Genomic DNA, 15726 nt, shown 5'->3' with positions numbered 1-15726 from the left:
ATGTCATGTGCTGATTGGCTAGTTCCAGGTCACAAGCCTCCCCATACATCTAGGAGATAGGCCCAGCTGCACCCAAACCACCTGGTAGGAGAGTGAGAAATGGATGGTTCGTTCTAGAGGGAAAATTGGGTTGCTGTTACTCAAAAAAGAACAATGGTTGCCAGGCAACCATCATTACACTGTTGAAGACACCACTGATAGGAGGAATGAAGGGAGGGCAAAGGGAATAAAAGAAAAGGAGCCACCTACCCCTACAAGGAAGTGCAGTGGCTTCTAGGTTTCCCACTTTCTATGAGATGCCTGTGCCTCTCATCTCTCACAACTTCCCCACTACACCTTTGCTCCAGACTTGCCAAACCAGCTGGGCTCCGTCATGCAACGAGGCCTTTGTATGGGCTGCTCCTCTGTCTGGAACGTAGACCCACCCTATCCCAACATCCATCTGGTAAATGTGTACTTTTACATGCTTGAGCATACCTCCTAGCTGAACATCATTCTTTTCTGTCTGTCCCCATAGCAATTTAGCCTTTTTTTTTTTTTTTTTTTTTACAGTGACCATAACATTTTATGGGTTTACCTTGGGAATGGTGAAATGTAGTAGGTCACCTTGATAGTTCCTAATAATATGTTGAATAAATTGTTTACTGATTGCCGTCTGTGAGGGAGCAAGTGCAGCATAGTCCTTTCCTTGTATACGATATGTTAGAGACCCTACATACAGGATATACATACATGTATGAATTAATAAAAGTTCTTTGCAATGTCATGTAACAAGATCTGTGACTTCATTTTCTGCTGAGGTCAGAAGGCAAACTGTCTTGCTCACAGAATATAAATATCTTTTAAAAAGATAACAAAACAGAAAAATCTAAACCCTTTCAAAAAGATTAATTTAAATTCTTCCTTTACCTCTGTGGCTCAGAGCTAAATAAGACTTTGAGATCCCTTCTGGCTGTGTGTGAGGTGGCCTGGTCCTCCCCACAAAGGCTTCCTAATCAATATCATGATTTGGGAGACTGTTAGGACTTTGATTCAAAAGATGACAAAATATCCAGGGTTCTAAGCCCGTCAGCATGCTGGTTTGGTGACAGTCACCATCTACCTTTAGGTAACCCAGTTTATTCTATATGAGAAGTTCCAAGGAAGCCTTCTTGAGATTAATATTCTTGCCATCATTTTTCAGAATGTGGCATATTTAGGACAGGAATAGTCAGACACTTTATAATGGTGCTTCCCAAGAGGCCACTGACAAACTCACAAGCCTTAGCTTTTTACCAGACAGAACTCTTGCCTTTTGTAAGCTGCAAGAACTGTGACAGCAAGCTTGCCAAGCTTCCAGAATGCAGCAAGTCCTGCCCAACCAGCCTGTCAGAGAGTGAGGTGATTTATAAGCCAGAGTCTAAGGGTACCAAACATAATAAAAGATGGAAAAGCCCTGAAGGGGACAGCTAAGAATAGTTTTCTTTCTTTATCATTCTGCAACGCTCTGGGGCAATCTTGGTAAATAGGCCGCTTGCATCAGTTCTTGGGGAAGCCCATTGCATAGTCATGGCAGACATTAATAATCAATTGGGGCATTCTTTCTCTCAAGACTGAGCTGGGTCTCATCACCCTTCTCATCACAGCCAAACATGTAGAATGGAATGAAACTCATTCTTCTCTTAGGATACTCTTCCTAGGCTTCCCACTGAGTTCTAGTACCATCTTTTCCTATTCAAGACGAATCTCACTGATTCTCTCTTCCCTAAATTCTATTTGACACTCTTCATCATTCCACTCAGTATAGCATTTATTTGTCCTCTATTTGTCCTTTCCAGTAAGATTGTAAGGATCTCAATGGGCTCCTCTGTATCCGTAACTTCTATGATGCCAATCAAAGTAAATATTCACAAATAGCTTACTGATTGGTTAATGAGTTTTGGACAACTGGTTTAGCTGCTGAGTATGGGGAAAGGAACTAACAATTACTTAGCAATAGCTGTGCACCAGGCACTGTGCCAAGTGCTGCACTTACATTATCTACTTTAATCCTCACTGCAGAACTTTGCTTTTTTTTTTTTTTTAATTTTTTTTTTTTTTTTTTTTTTTTTATGATAGGCACACAGTGAGAGAGAGAGAGGCAGAGACACAGGCAGAGGGAGAAGCAGGCTCCATGCACCGGGATCCCGATGTGGGATTCGATCCCGGGTCTCCAGGATCGCGCCCTGGGCCAAAGGCAGGCGCCAAACCGCTGCGCCACCCAGGGATCCCCCTCACTGCAGAACTTTGAAGGAAGAGTACTCCTCATTTTACAGGTTAAGAAACTGAAGTTCAGAGAAGCTATAAAACTTATTAGTAATAAATATGTCCAAAAGAATTAGCAGATTCAGGGAATGACAGTACTTAGAGAAGTTCCACAAAAGAAATTGAGATATACAAGGCATGTTTTCTGAATTTATGTATTTGATATATGATCTACATATGTATATGTATCACATTTTCTGTTTCTATTTGTCCATCAATGGACGCTTAGGTTGTTTTCATTTGTGGGGAACACATTTTAAAATTATTATTCATTGTTCTTACTGCCCAAAAGAGTTTCACTGTTAATGATTAAAGTTGTGCATTTTCATATGTTTACATTTAAAAAAAAAGATAGTTCTCAGTCTCAGTGGACTCAAGATTTACTGGATGGGACCAAAACATAAAACAGATAATTGTATTATATAAGAGAGCTGAAGGATACAAGGATATTAAGGGACCTTGAAGAAAGGAAACCTAATCCAGTCTGGGAAGTCTGGAAGTTTTCTTGGAGGAATTGAACCTCATTTGTCCTGCCATTACTATTTCACCAATACTTAGCCTAATGCCTGGTGCCTGATATGAATTGGCCAGCATTTGTGGAATAAATGAATAAATGCATGAAAGACTGAGCTCTCAACATTACAGTTGCTGAGGAATTAACTAGAGAGAGAGGAAAAGTTTGGAAGGTGGGCTAACAGAGGGAAAGTGGAACATAGGGTCATTTCCAAGCAGAGGACACCGCAAAAGTAATGGCACACAGGAGGGAAACCAGATCGCTTGGGTAAAATATAACTAGTTTGACATTGCTGGAGCATAAAATATGCAGATGAGGATGAACCAAGATGGAGCTACAGAAATAAACGTGAGCCATATTCAGGGGGAAATATTGGAAATAGTTAACAACTGGCATAGTAGGGCACCAAGCTGTCAGATTAGAGGCTGATCCAGAAGGCGCCCTGAGTTGACAAGCTTTACCCTTGTAGATGCTTGATTCTGGAAGAAAGCCTGAGACGTTTGAAGGTGGAGCTGAGTTGTATGGAATGGGATCTTGAGCTCAAGAGGGGGAGTTGGACAGGAACCTAGACAGTTTACCTAGGGTAACTAGAGAGTTGGTATATGTGTCAAAAGGGATCTGTGGTCTGGAGCTTGTGGAAATTCTTTTCTAATTGCTTCTCTTTCCTCAGTGAAACATGAAGCCAGATTATCAGTTGAGATGTGAGGTTGGGGGAGAGGGGCTGGAAGTTTGTGGAGGGATGAGAGGGCATGGAATAGTCATGTGTAAAACAGGGAGAGTGAATCAAGTAGGGCATGCAGGGTTGCTGGGCAGCTCTAAGAACCCATTTGAGGTTAATATCCATGAGACTAAAGTGAAACTGATTACTATGATTTTGTGTTTTTCTATGGCAGTGCTGAGCTCCATGAATGCTTGTATGAAAAAAGTATAGTGTTGAACTTAAACAAAGTTGTGTTTTTCTCAAGTAAGTATGAACAAGACGTTAAGGTCTAACATAAAATTATCTATAGTGTTTCAGTGCTCTGTATTATAAAAGAATACTGGGTAGAGAATTTCTCATTCTATCTCTTGAATCAATTTCACATGTACACCCCTGACATCTTGCTCTTGCCCTTCACAAATAAAGTTTTTGAAAATGTTGTCTGCACCAACCACCTTAATATTCCCATTTCCCATTGGGTTTCCACCGTACTAGATGTTCTCTGGATATTCTTGCCAATCTTATGAATTCTTTTCCACTTGTTCATCTCCACATCTTTTCCTATCCTCCTCATTACCCCTGGGCCACCCTCTATCCCTATGGTTTGGCTTACAGAGGACTTCCAAACCTGTACCTCCAGTTCTCATCTCTCTCCTGAGCTCCAACCAGCCTCTCCTAATCCTCACTAGGTCTCACACTTTATGGTTGGGATCACAAGGGAAAAATCTAAAAACTATGGGCCCTTTATCTTAGAGTGTCAGAGTCTCCCACAGGCTCACGGGATAGGAGTGTACCTTTCCATTCAAAGCTAATATACAGGGCAGTCCAAGTGGCTCAGCGGTTTAGTGCCGCCTTCAGCCCAGGGCCTGATCCTGAAGACCTGGCATCGAGTCCCATGTTGGGCTCCCTGCACGGAGCCTCCTTCTCCCTCTGTCTGTCTGTCTGTCTCTCTCTCTCTCTCTGTGTGTCTTTCATGAATAAATAAATAAAATCTTTAAAAATAAATAAATAAAGCTAATATACATCATGACTTCTAGACGCAAAGCAAGCTGAGCTGTTTTCTTGGGAAATTATGAGGAGCTGGGGGCCTACCAAAGTTTATGTGGTTTGAAAATTCCTGGGGCAAAACTGCTTTCCTGTTGCCTTTAGAAACTATAGTCCAGAATCGGAAAGGAGGTACACAACAGGAACTCCTTCACTATTTGGTTTGCTTCCCATTTATATTTAGCTAATTGTTTTGTGCCAACAAGAGAGCATGTTTCTCTACAATCTTTTTCCCCCTAAGGCTTGCTGCAGCCATGGGACGCCTGGAAGATGGAAGCCCAATTGGTTCACTTTCGGTTTACATACAAATAGAGCCAGGTGAGAAGACCAATGCATGAGCCTTCTCACCTGTTTCCCTACCAACTCTGCTCCATCATGCCTAGAATGGATGGAATTCATTTGGTATGTTCTTAGCCATCGTCCAAGGCTAACAATATCGAATACTTCAAAGCGGTGGTCAGTGATAATGGATTTAAAGTAGGGTTGGTGGTCATGTACAGTGTTCCCACCTCCCAACCCCCAATATGTATAAGTCACAACCTGCTGGCAAACCTCTTGCTCCTTTGGGTACCCCGTCAGCAGGCTCTTGGGCCCGCATTTCTTCCATTCCTCTCAATTTGCTACTTCTCTCCTGTTTGCTTTAGTTATTCCAAGAATTTGCTCACTTGCTGCTGTGTCTTCTGATGTTTCTGTCCCTGTGTATTAATACTTCTCCTATTTCTTTACTATCATTTGTAGCAGGAGGTGACAAAGGAGAGGAGAAAAATTGGTAGCATCAGTCACTAATTTTTATCCAGAACCTTAAATTATTTTTGTATTTATGTTTTTGCCACTGAATTCCTTCAGGGCAAAATGAGGTGATTAACTTCTGTCCCAGCTATCTTGCATAAGGCCTGGCATTTTCAGTAAATCTTACTGAAAAAAAAAAATGGAATGAATTTCTCTAAGATTCGTTTTGCCAAGCTAATACCTAGAACAGGATATAAACTGTATATGAAAGTTAAGGCAAATAATGATTACAAGCAGATAATGATGTTAAGAATTAGGTCAAAATATGCTTTTGGATTTTCAGAAAAGTCAAAATGCTTTTTTTCTAAATTGTATTTTCAGAGATTTGATCCTTGTCTTTGACTCATATGTATTCCAGTTTCCAAGAAAAGTCTTCCCATTGCCTAAGTGTGGGGGCATGTTTACATGCAACAAACATTGGCCCCTCACTACCCTTCTATCACTACTAACAACCCTTCTATAGTTGCATCTTCTCTGAGTTGTTCTCAAAGGGGTGGGGGGTGTGCGGGGAGAAGGAGGGTGGTACCTGCCAGCCTGAACTCCTGGCTCAGGCAGTTGAGTAGGAGAAGAGGTGGGTGGTTCAGTAATTTATTTTTGCATGCCTGATTTAAACCATCCCTTTCTCACCAAATGGGAGCTTTCAGCTATTAGGGAAGACGTGAGTCCCCTTTTGTCTCTCTGCCTTTCAAGCTGCAAAGATGCCTTTCACCAGATCAAAAGATTAAGGCTCCTTCCAGAATTCCAAACCAGCTGGTTCTGAGAATTTTAAATGTGCCTGAAAAAAGCATCTGTTCTTTCCATGATACTTCTATCTTCCCTTTATACTAAACACCTATTCATTTATGTCTCCTAAGGCTAATAAGTGGAGAATCTACAGTTTATAAATCCAAAAGCAGAACCCTCTACCACACATATATTATTTTCTTAATTTTGCTGGTTCCATAAGACTCTAAAATAAGGCTTTCACTCCCTGCTTTTGACAGGCCGCCAGCCTGACATACTCAATGTTGACTGCAGCTATCGTTCTCAGGGTAGAACATGGCATTCGCACAAAAACTTGGCTTATATATTTTGAGAAACTTAAAGCCTTGAGAGGCTTTCTTGAATTGGTGTTTTGAAACTTCCTAATGCCCCAATTAAAGAGACTTGCAGTTTCCTCTGAGTTTCACAGCGCAGCCTGGTGTAATCTGGATTGGGACAGTTCCAGGAGAGGAGGTCAAAAAAAGTGCAGATTCATACATAATGTATGTAGCATTTTAATAAGCATCCTTTCATACTACAGCTTCTCTTCATGGCTTCCCATAAAACTTCACAAGCCACAGGCACTATGACTATTATTTTATAAAAGAGTAACAGAAGGAAATGTTCAACCTCTTGATATCTAAGTTGCTCCAGGAATTAAAATGTCTTTACACAGATGCCTCACAACAAAAATTTGTACTCTATGGCAGTAATTCCCACCAAAATCAGATAAACTCAAGCTATATCAATTTATATCAAGCTTGAAATTTTCAACATTTCTTTGTAATGTGAAGACAGATTAATGTCCAATGGTAAAGGGGGTTTGAGCAACAACCTACTAACCTTAGACATAGAAAAAGCAAAAAGATATAATTTAAGCAAAATAAATTAGGAAAAGTATTTTTAAGTTTAATTTATTCTAACTTTATTTCATAGGAATAGGGCATATCAGTTTTGAATTGGACCTTAAAGAATACAAGAATCTCTGCTTCGTGACATGCATACATCAGTGATTGTTTACCCAAGGACTATTCCCATCCATTCTTTCTCATTTAGGAACCCTTGGGAATACTTCTCTGAGCACTAACAGTTGCCACATTAAGCCCTGAAAGGAAATGGCACAACTCTTAGGGCTAGATATAATACTGGGTGAGATTTTGATTTGTTCCCCTTTGGGTAGTGAGTAAATGCATTTCTCACTGAAAATAGTCCATTCCATTCGTGTCCAAATCTGAATCTTAAGAAATATTTCCTAGATAAGAAGCTGAGTTGTAGTCATGAACCATTCAGTTGCAAGTCACAGCTCCCCAACTCAAATTATCTTGATTTTTAAGAATGGATTAATTGAAAAGCCCCCCAGAGTTATTTGGGCATAGCTGAGTCCAGTGGTTCCAAGGCCCAATGGAAGGTGATGGAGCTGATGTGTCTTTCATGGACATCTTTTGCACCAGTTACTTGGCTGTGAGAATGGAGAATTCTGGTCTATCAGTTCTAAGTCAAACATACATCCCTAGGGACTGAGGGGGTGGAGGAAGAGAAAGCAGACCCCCTTGAACCCACATGGGCTGAACAAAATTACTATGCAAGGTAAGGGAAGGATAATTACCCAAAAGAAGGAATGCAGAATGATACTGGATAGACAAAGACATTTTACTCACTCCATTTATTGTGCACAAGACACCTTAGGATATACCCTCTTCTCTCACATAATCTCAATTATTTTGTATACAAAAGGAAAGAAAGGACATACTTTCCCTGACATAGGAAACAGTTAACGGCTACATCTAGCTGTAAATTGAGATTCTCTGAATGGCAAACATTCTTCTAGGGCAGGGCCAGATGTGGCTTTTCATGGACTTATAACTCATCACTAAGTGATATATTAAAGCATTCCCCCCCCCCCCACACACACACACAAAATAGTGTGCAATATGGAGGGAAAATAGAATATTCACAATGCAAATTCCTAGCTGAAAAGGAGAGAAATTAAGACAATATGCAAGAGTTACTAGTCTACAGTGTATCCCACACAGACAGAATTAGTGAGGAATCCCTGTATGCAGTGACATGAGAGGGTGAGATCTTGGACAGGCATCCTAGTTGGTACCAGGTTCTGCTCCAGGAGGCTCTTTCTTATTCTTTGTCCACTGTGGCCACATCTGAGAATAGTGTTATATGATGTATCTTTGGAAAACTGCACAATCAAGATCTTTGATTTCTTTTTATAGTTGTTTTATTTTTTGCTTAGATATAGAAGCTTATATTTTCCAAAATGCATTTCATGAAATTGAATTCATTGTTTTAACTTGTTAAGATCTTTCTCTGCTTGGATACTTTCCCTACACATTTTAGCTTTCCTCCAGTTTTGTGCCCAGGCTGCAAGACTATAGTTTTAATAATTATGAGTATAAACAAGTTTTCAAAAACTTACAGGTATATACTATACAAACTTTAAAAAAGAGAGGGATGAGGACGCCTGGGTGGCTCAGCGGTTGAGCATCTGCCTTTGACTCAGGGCCTGATCCCGGAGTCCCGGGATCAAGTCCTGAATTGGGCTCCCTGCATGGAGCCTGCTTCTCCCTCTGCCTATGTCTCTGTTTCTCTCTCTGTGTCTCTCATAAATAAATAAAATCTTTTAAAAAATAAAATAAAAAGGAGAGGGATGATCTCAGAAAAGGTAGGCCACTGAGATTGCTACTAATTCCTGGAAAATTCTAAAACAAACTATTAAATAGATGTTGTGATAGCATGAAGCAAAGAAAATGCTGATTGCTTGAAAACAGCATAAGTATACTAAAAAAAAGATAAACCACATTAATGTAATTTCTTTCCTTCACAGTGCTGCTAGATCAGGAGAGAGAAAGAGTACTGTAGACATATGCTATGTGAACTTCAGCGGGGAATTTAACAAATTCAGTCTCTGCAAATATGACAGACTGAAATACACCAGAAAAGGCATCCCAACCAAGAGTATATGGTGCAGCTGAAAGAGCATGAACCAGGGTTTTTGTTAAAATGGTGCTGTGAAGTCCATTCCATGCTCAAACACTGCAAAGAAGGATAAAAGATGGGATGGAAGGTAAAAAGATGTGGCCTTGTTCAAAAACAAGATAACTTCTCTTTCCACCAAAGAAAGTACAGAAATATTTAATGCTAAATGTGGTTCAAAGGCCAGAACTCCAAAAATAGGCAGAGTTAACAGAAAGTTTTGAGTCCTATAAGGTGAAGGGACCCCAAAACAGTCTGTCCATATATTTGAGGGGGCCATATTTGATCATTATTTGAAAGGACTAGATTTATAGGTTCTCTTAAAAGAAAAAAAGGAAGTTGGACAATTATAAGCCTATAACAATAACCTACTAGAAGTAAATATAAGCTCTCCTTTTTAGATGGGGTTTACTCATCCCATCTACAACAATTTTATGTAACTTACCGGACATCTTAGAGCCTTTTGAGTTTGATATCTCCACCAAGTGCAAACAAACAAATTTTATTAGCCTGGAACTCAAAGCACAGATCCAGAAATAAACTGATCAGGGCCCCAAATCTATGTCATACCTATTTGACTTGGCAGAGACTTGGGCAAGGTGCTTCTTTAGGAAAGACTGTCAGTGTCAACCACCACTTCTTTTTATGTTGAAACCTTAAGTATAAATGGGGCAGACTAATAGAGACCTGTCTCTTAGGTGCCTGTTTCAATGTCAATTGCTTTTTTACGTTGTGGCTTTTCTGGCTAATTCCTGACCATCAGAGTATACAATGTTTTCCAAGTTTCAGTGGCATCTGAACCTTGACATATATGAGGAAAAAATGAATAAATTTTAGAATATCCATTCTTCTTTCATAATCACACACCCCAGTGAATTGACACGGAAGGCCTGAGTATCCCATCTACCCTCCAAAGTTCAGCAGTAAACAAAACTGTGTGGCAAGCTGAGAATACTGTAACAGCATGACATACTTTGCAAATTCTTAGTATACACATATAGTCCACAGAAGACCCCAGGAAATTATTTAAATGAATACCAACCAATGTTGTGTCCATTTAATAAAAACCTGGTTTGATTGCTTATATATATGTTTCCCATCAGGGTGCAATGTTCAATTTGCTGCAGTGGAATGAAGCCATCTACTGAATGCCAGGGTGTGGGAAAGACCAAACAATTCTGCTGTTTTACAGTAGGAACTCGCCAGGGAAAACTGACAGCCTGCAAAACACGCCCAGCCTCTGCTTCCCTAAGCCAGAAAATATGACCTCTGGTCTCTCTCTGTGAACCTCAGTGCTGGAAAGTTAAGGGAAAAAAGAGATTCATGAGCACGAGGAAAAATAAGTGATCTGAATGTGGATAATATAATACTCCTTTCTCTTTCTCCTTTCTTCCACTTTCAACTCCCTTTTCTCTCCCTCAGCAAAATATTTGAAAATACAAGGCTTCCATGCAGGCTGATTGAGTAAACACTTTTAGGAGAAAAGTTTCCTCTCCATTTCTTCAACACTTTTCTTATGGTATCTCCTTGCTTACAATTTATTGGTCCTTGTATGAACACCTGACCCAAACTAGCCAATGGCTTTTCCCTGGCTTTTGGACTTGAGGTGGAAGACTAGTCTGGCAATCCTCCTCAGAGGTAAAAACTGTAAAATATAAAACCTGCAAGTACCAATTCCACTCTGTCTCATATTTTCAGCAAAACAAATTTGCAGTGATGCAGAATAAGATCCCTGTGAGGAAAGAAATCCAAGTAAGAGATGGAGAAGGGGAGAAAGAAGGCAGGAGAGTTGGAGAGAAGGAGGGAGAGTTCTGACATTATCTACATCTCTGGGGTCTAGCTATTTCCTTTTCCGGTAGCATCCCTGACCTTCCCATAATTTGGTTGTTGAACAATTTCTTTGATTTAATGAACAAAATTAATTCCCTTTAAGAAAATTAGTTCAAGAGTTAGTGCTATCATTGTAGCCAAATGGGTCAACTAATACAGCATAAAAAGCTTCCAGAAGGCAAATGTCTTTTACCTTTGATTAGATTATTCTAAGATGCAATATTCAGACCCATCAAGATGGGTTGATTTCCCAGCACCACACCTAGATGACAGTGCTCCTCTCAACTGTGGAAAGGTCACATCCTACAAATGTTCCAAGTAGAACACCTCTCCTGGAGGAGATAATATCAAGTTACCATCCAGGTGCCACAATTCATCTTCATTTCTCTTAAATGGTCACATGTCTCCCAACCTAAAATCCATCTTGGCCTTACTCAAAGCTGAAGAGGTAGGCTGCTGAATTAGCTAGAATTTCAGACCCCAGATGCTGGCCTGAGAGAACAAAGAGGCTTATTTAGAATATTGCAGTGGTTTAGAGTCAGGGGCTATGGGAAAGGGGCACCTCCAGGAAAACAGCATCAGAATCTCTGGAATATGGGGTGCAATGGAGATGGGTAATGTGTATCCATTTACACTTACTCAGCCTTCCCAAAGCTTACACTACTCCCTTCTCAAAATGAAGACCTAATTCTGTCTACAGCTTACAATTTACTACTATGAGTTGGTTGATTCCTGAAGATAGAAATCATAGCTATATAAGGTGTCTTCAATAAGAAAATGCATGTCATAGCCACTTAGGGAGTACAAGGTGCTTGCTAAGGCCAGCTAAACAGTGCTTCTCCATTTAGGTGGCACAATCAACTATAAGATATTCTTGAAATAAATTATTACTACTAATAAAGTACTGAAATGTAGACAGTGTTATTTTATAAAATATAGCAGACTCATGGAAATCCTTTGCATCACTCTTCTGTGCTTTCTTGAGAGGAAGAAAAATGTCAAGGTATCACATTTAATTAAAACACAAGAAATCAGCTATAAGCTTAGGTAAGCCTAAGATATAACTCTATAAGAAGTCTTATATATGAATACCATTAGTCATATCTTTGAGGGGGAAAAAAGCTGAGAAACACCAAACAAAGGGTATGTAAAAGAAGTACAGGTCATAGAATAATTATGCACAAAGATGAACACCACATTTATAATTGTGAAAATCCAAAATTAATCTAAATATCCAACAATAGAGAATTACTTAAATATACTACATTATGTAGATGCATGTTTATTAATGTGATTAAAATCCATGTCCTCAAACACTAGTGACATGGGGAAAATGCTTCTGATATACTTTCAGTAAAAAAGACATTTTTTTATAGTCTTAATTTTGGAACCAAAGAGAGAAAAAAAATTAGAAATATGTCAAAATGTTAACAATGTCAGGATGGTGGGATGGTGTGAGATTTTGTTTTGATCTTTTAACTTTTCTGTATATTGAACCCTGAGGTCAAAATGAACAAGGAGCATGTTACTGTTTCCCCCACTCTTCCTCCACACCAAGTTGAATGTACTTGAGCAACTAGAATGTTAAAGATAAACTGGAAGTATGGGCTAGCTGTAGAATCCAAACTTGAAATTATCTAAGATTTTAACCTTTAATGTTTTACTCTTTTTCTCATTTATAGCAGAATCACTTAAGAAGTACTTTGTTTCTTAGACCAAAATAAAAATTATTTTGCCTTCTGACATTTACCCTATTGATACCAATTTCTTTCTCTGCTTCTTGGTTCTACTCTTTGTTTCTACTTTAAAAATTCAAATAGTCACTTGAAGCTTTTTCTAAAAAAATATTCTCGATTAAAATGCAGATCTCTTAAAATGAAAATGGCCTTCCACAGTTCTAAGACTTAAGTAATACTGAGATGGTATTTGGTGTTCCTTTCTTTAATTTTTTGTTCCTTTCACTCTCCTCCATGCTCACCAGCTCTGTTCCCACAGCCTACCAAAGATAAACTCATTCATCCTAAAAGGTAGGTCTCCGTGAAGGGATTGACGACCTCCCTTCATGCCACCTTTCTTCATTCTATATCCTCGCTGTGCTCAAGTTTCTAAATATACTCCAAATTTTTGTACTTCTGTTATGAGATACCATATGATGACTTAGAGTTTTGAACTTGCAATCAAAACAACAACAGGTTGCAGCGGTAGCAGCTGGAAAGTACTATGGCCAACAGTGAACGCACCTTCATTGCCATCAAGCCTGATGGAGTCCAGCGCAACCTCTTGGGAGAGATCATCAAGTGTTTCGAACAAAAGGGATTCCGCCTCATTGCTATGAAATTAATCCAGGCTTCTGAAGACCTTCTCAAGGAGCACTATATTGACCTGAAGGACCGTCCATTCTTTGCCAGCCTGGAGAAGTACATGCAGTCAGGGCCTGTGGTTGCCATGGTGTGGGAGGGACTGAATGTGGTGAAGACAGGCCGAGTGATGCTCGGAGAGACCAACCCTGCGGACTCCAAACCTGGGACCATCCGTGGGGACTTTTGCATCCAAGTTGGCAGGAACATTATCCATGGCAGCGATTCTGTGGAGAGTGTGGAGAAGGAGATTGGCGTGTGGTTCCAGCCCGAAGAGCTGGTGGATTACAAGAGCTGTGCTCAGAACTGGATTTATGAGTGACCAGTGATGAGGGAGCAGACCTCAGTGCTTTGCCCGTTCCATTCCCTCTCCCTCCCATGAGCAAGGGGCCAAGCTCTTGCAAATCCAGTTATTTTTGAGAACTTCCTTACAACCTGGAGGGGACCTCATAGAGCTGGGCGTGCTTCCTGTACAGTATTATGAGCCGCCATCAGATTAAAATGTTTCATCCCATTGTAAAACAAACAAACAAAACAAAAAACAATGACAACAGAAGAGGTGCATTTGATTCCTGGCTCCATTAACGACAGATTAGATGACCCTGGGAATATTTCTTAACCTCCTGGTATTTCACCGTCAAACATGGTGACTGCATTTCCTATCTTACAAGGTTGTGGTGAGGATGAAATAGTGTATTTTAGTACAGCACCTGGTAGATGCTCAGTATATGTTCACTGAATCTAAATCTCATTTCTGAAAGGCAGTTTGTAAGAAGCAATACACAGATTAGAGAACATTTGTAAGCTAGATATTTGGGGGTTCAAATCTCTATTCTAGCACTTACTAATTGTGTTAACTTGGACAAGTTTCCTATACTCTCCAGTCACTGGAGACAATGTCATCTACTGTACAAGCTCATATTTAGGCGTAAATTTGTAAGTGCCCATTACACTGAATGTGTTTAATCATAGTAACTTTTACTACTATTATTATTATTGTTATTATTATTATTATTATTTGGTGAGGTATCGATAAGATGAAAAAGCTATAATAGAAGACTCTCTAAGTGGAAAAAAGGGGGAGGAACTCTACGAATAAAATAAATAAAAATTTTAAAAAGTTTTCTAATTTCCTTTACTCCTAAAATCCACCCAAAAAGAAATCCTTGCTCACATGAGTGAATACGAAGGTGTTTTCTTTCCCTCAACCCCAGAGATGGTAGCAGAAATGGAACTGGTGAACGGGCCCAATTCAAACAAAGATATCTACAGAAATAACATTGAGAGAGACACAAAATTTGTTTTGGCAAATAGAAGAGGTTTCTGATTGTTTTCGTTTTCTTCTCTTGGAGCCAGTCGGCATCTGGCTTTGAGAACTATGGGTATGGTCACCATATGTCCTACATTTTGTCTAGAGAAGTCCCAATTTAAAATCTTGAGTCATGTTGCCCCCTTGAAAACACTTGTATTTATGAGACCATGGATTCTTCTTTGCAGTTTAGAAAATATGGTCTTGTAACTACAGAAGTCTATATCTGACAGGGTAAATGTAGAAATCACAGGAAAATGGGGCAGGTCATGAACTAGAGAAAAAAAACCCTGGGATATATATTTTTTTCCTCTATGATATTGATCCTCTCGCAGTTTATGCCAAGTGTTGGTTTGGCACTTTCCTCTAAAGAAAAGAAACAAGGTAATAGGTTTCCAGGGCAGTCATGACCAATCCATTGTCTCTGAACAGACTCAGGCAATCTGGAGGAGATTTCAGTCACTTGGGTCTGATCATTTGCTAATGAGAGAACCGAGAATGGGAGGATATAATAATAATATTAATAATAATAATGATGATGATGATGATGATAGGAACAACTAGCATTCATTAATTCACTGAGAGCTTGTATGTATCAGAACTTGGCTGAATGTTTACTTGTATCAGTTCAACTGATGCTTGCAATGACCCTGTAAGTAGATACTAGTATTAACTTCCTTTTACTTATATGGAAACAGGCTCAGGGAGATTAAGTAATTTGGTGACATTCACATGTCTGGTGAGTGACTGGCCTGGGATTCAAGCCTGGCTGACCCCAGGCTTTCTTTCAGGTAGACTCAACATACATTTAAATAAAGTGAGTATTTCTGAAACAGGAAGGTTGAGGGTCAGGCCTGAAATTGTTGGGGTGACTGTGACACTGTGGGAGTATTGGGCAGGCTGCTACTCACGGAAGAGCAATTCTTGCTAGAAGTTGTTTTCATCCTGGAAAAGACTTGGAACCAGAAATCCACTATGTGAAAATCAGTATATCTGGATGGGATTAGTAGAGATGTGCAAACCCAAAGGTGTTGGGGATTTGGCTATGCAGTATGTCCTATTTTTCAAAGGTTCTGGGAGAGGCAAAACTCAAAACATGTTTCTGCACAGCAATTATTTACTTTGGTTTCAAATCCATGTGTATATCAAAGGAAACTAACTACCCTGGACC

At 39.6% G+C, this 15726-nt stretch overlaps 2 protein-coding genes across 2 annotated transcripts in view; one reads left to right on the top strand and one right to left on the bottom strand.

Moving 5' to 3' along the window:
• The first annotated feature begins 222 nt into the window (after positions 1-222).
• Positions 223-14213, top strand: LOC102156116 (nucleoside diphosphate kinase A-like). The gene is made up of 3 exons (XM_038568260.1): positions 223-445; positions 3691-3761; positions 13082-14213. The coding sequence occupies exon 3, from the start codon at positions 13110-13112 to the stop codon at positions 13566-13568; it is 459 nt and encodes a 152-aa protein (XP_038424188.1). The 5' UTR covers positions 223-445; positions 3691-3761; positions 13082-13109; the 3' UTR covers positions 13569-14213.
• The window catches only part of FAM76B (family with sequence similarity 76 member B), a 177743-nt gene continuing 174187 nt past the window's right edge, over positions 12171-15726 (bottom strand). Inside the window, exon 17 of the transcript XR_005375415.1 lies at positions 12171-13473. The gene's annotated coding sequence lies outside the window, so the exon portion shown is untranslated. The remainder of the gene's footprint in view (positions 13474-15726) is intronic.

The sequence above is a fragment of the Canis lupus genome, chromosome 21 (assembly GCF_011100685.1).
Source record: "Canis lupus familiaris isolate Mischka breed German Shepherd chromosome 21, alternate assembly UU_Cfam_GSD_1.0, whole genome shotgun sequence".
NCBI classification, from domain to species: domain Eukaryota; kingdom Metazoa; phylum Chordata; class Mammalia; order Carnivora; family Canidae; genus Canis; species Canis lupus.
The sequence above is the reverse complement of the archived record's forward strand: the minus strand, read 5'-3'. Positions and strand labels throughout refer to the sequence as shown.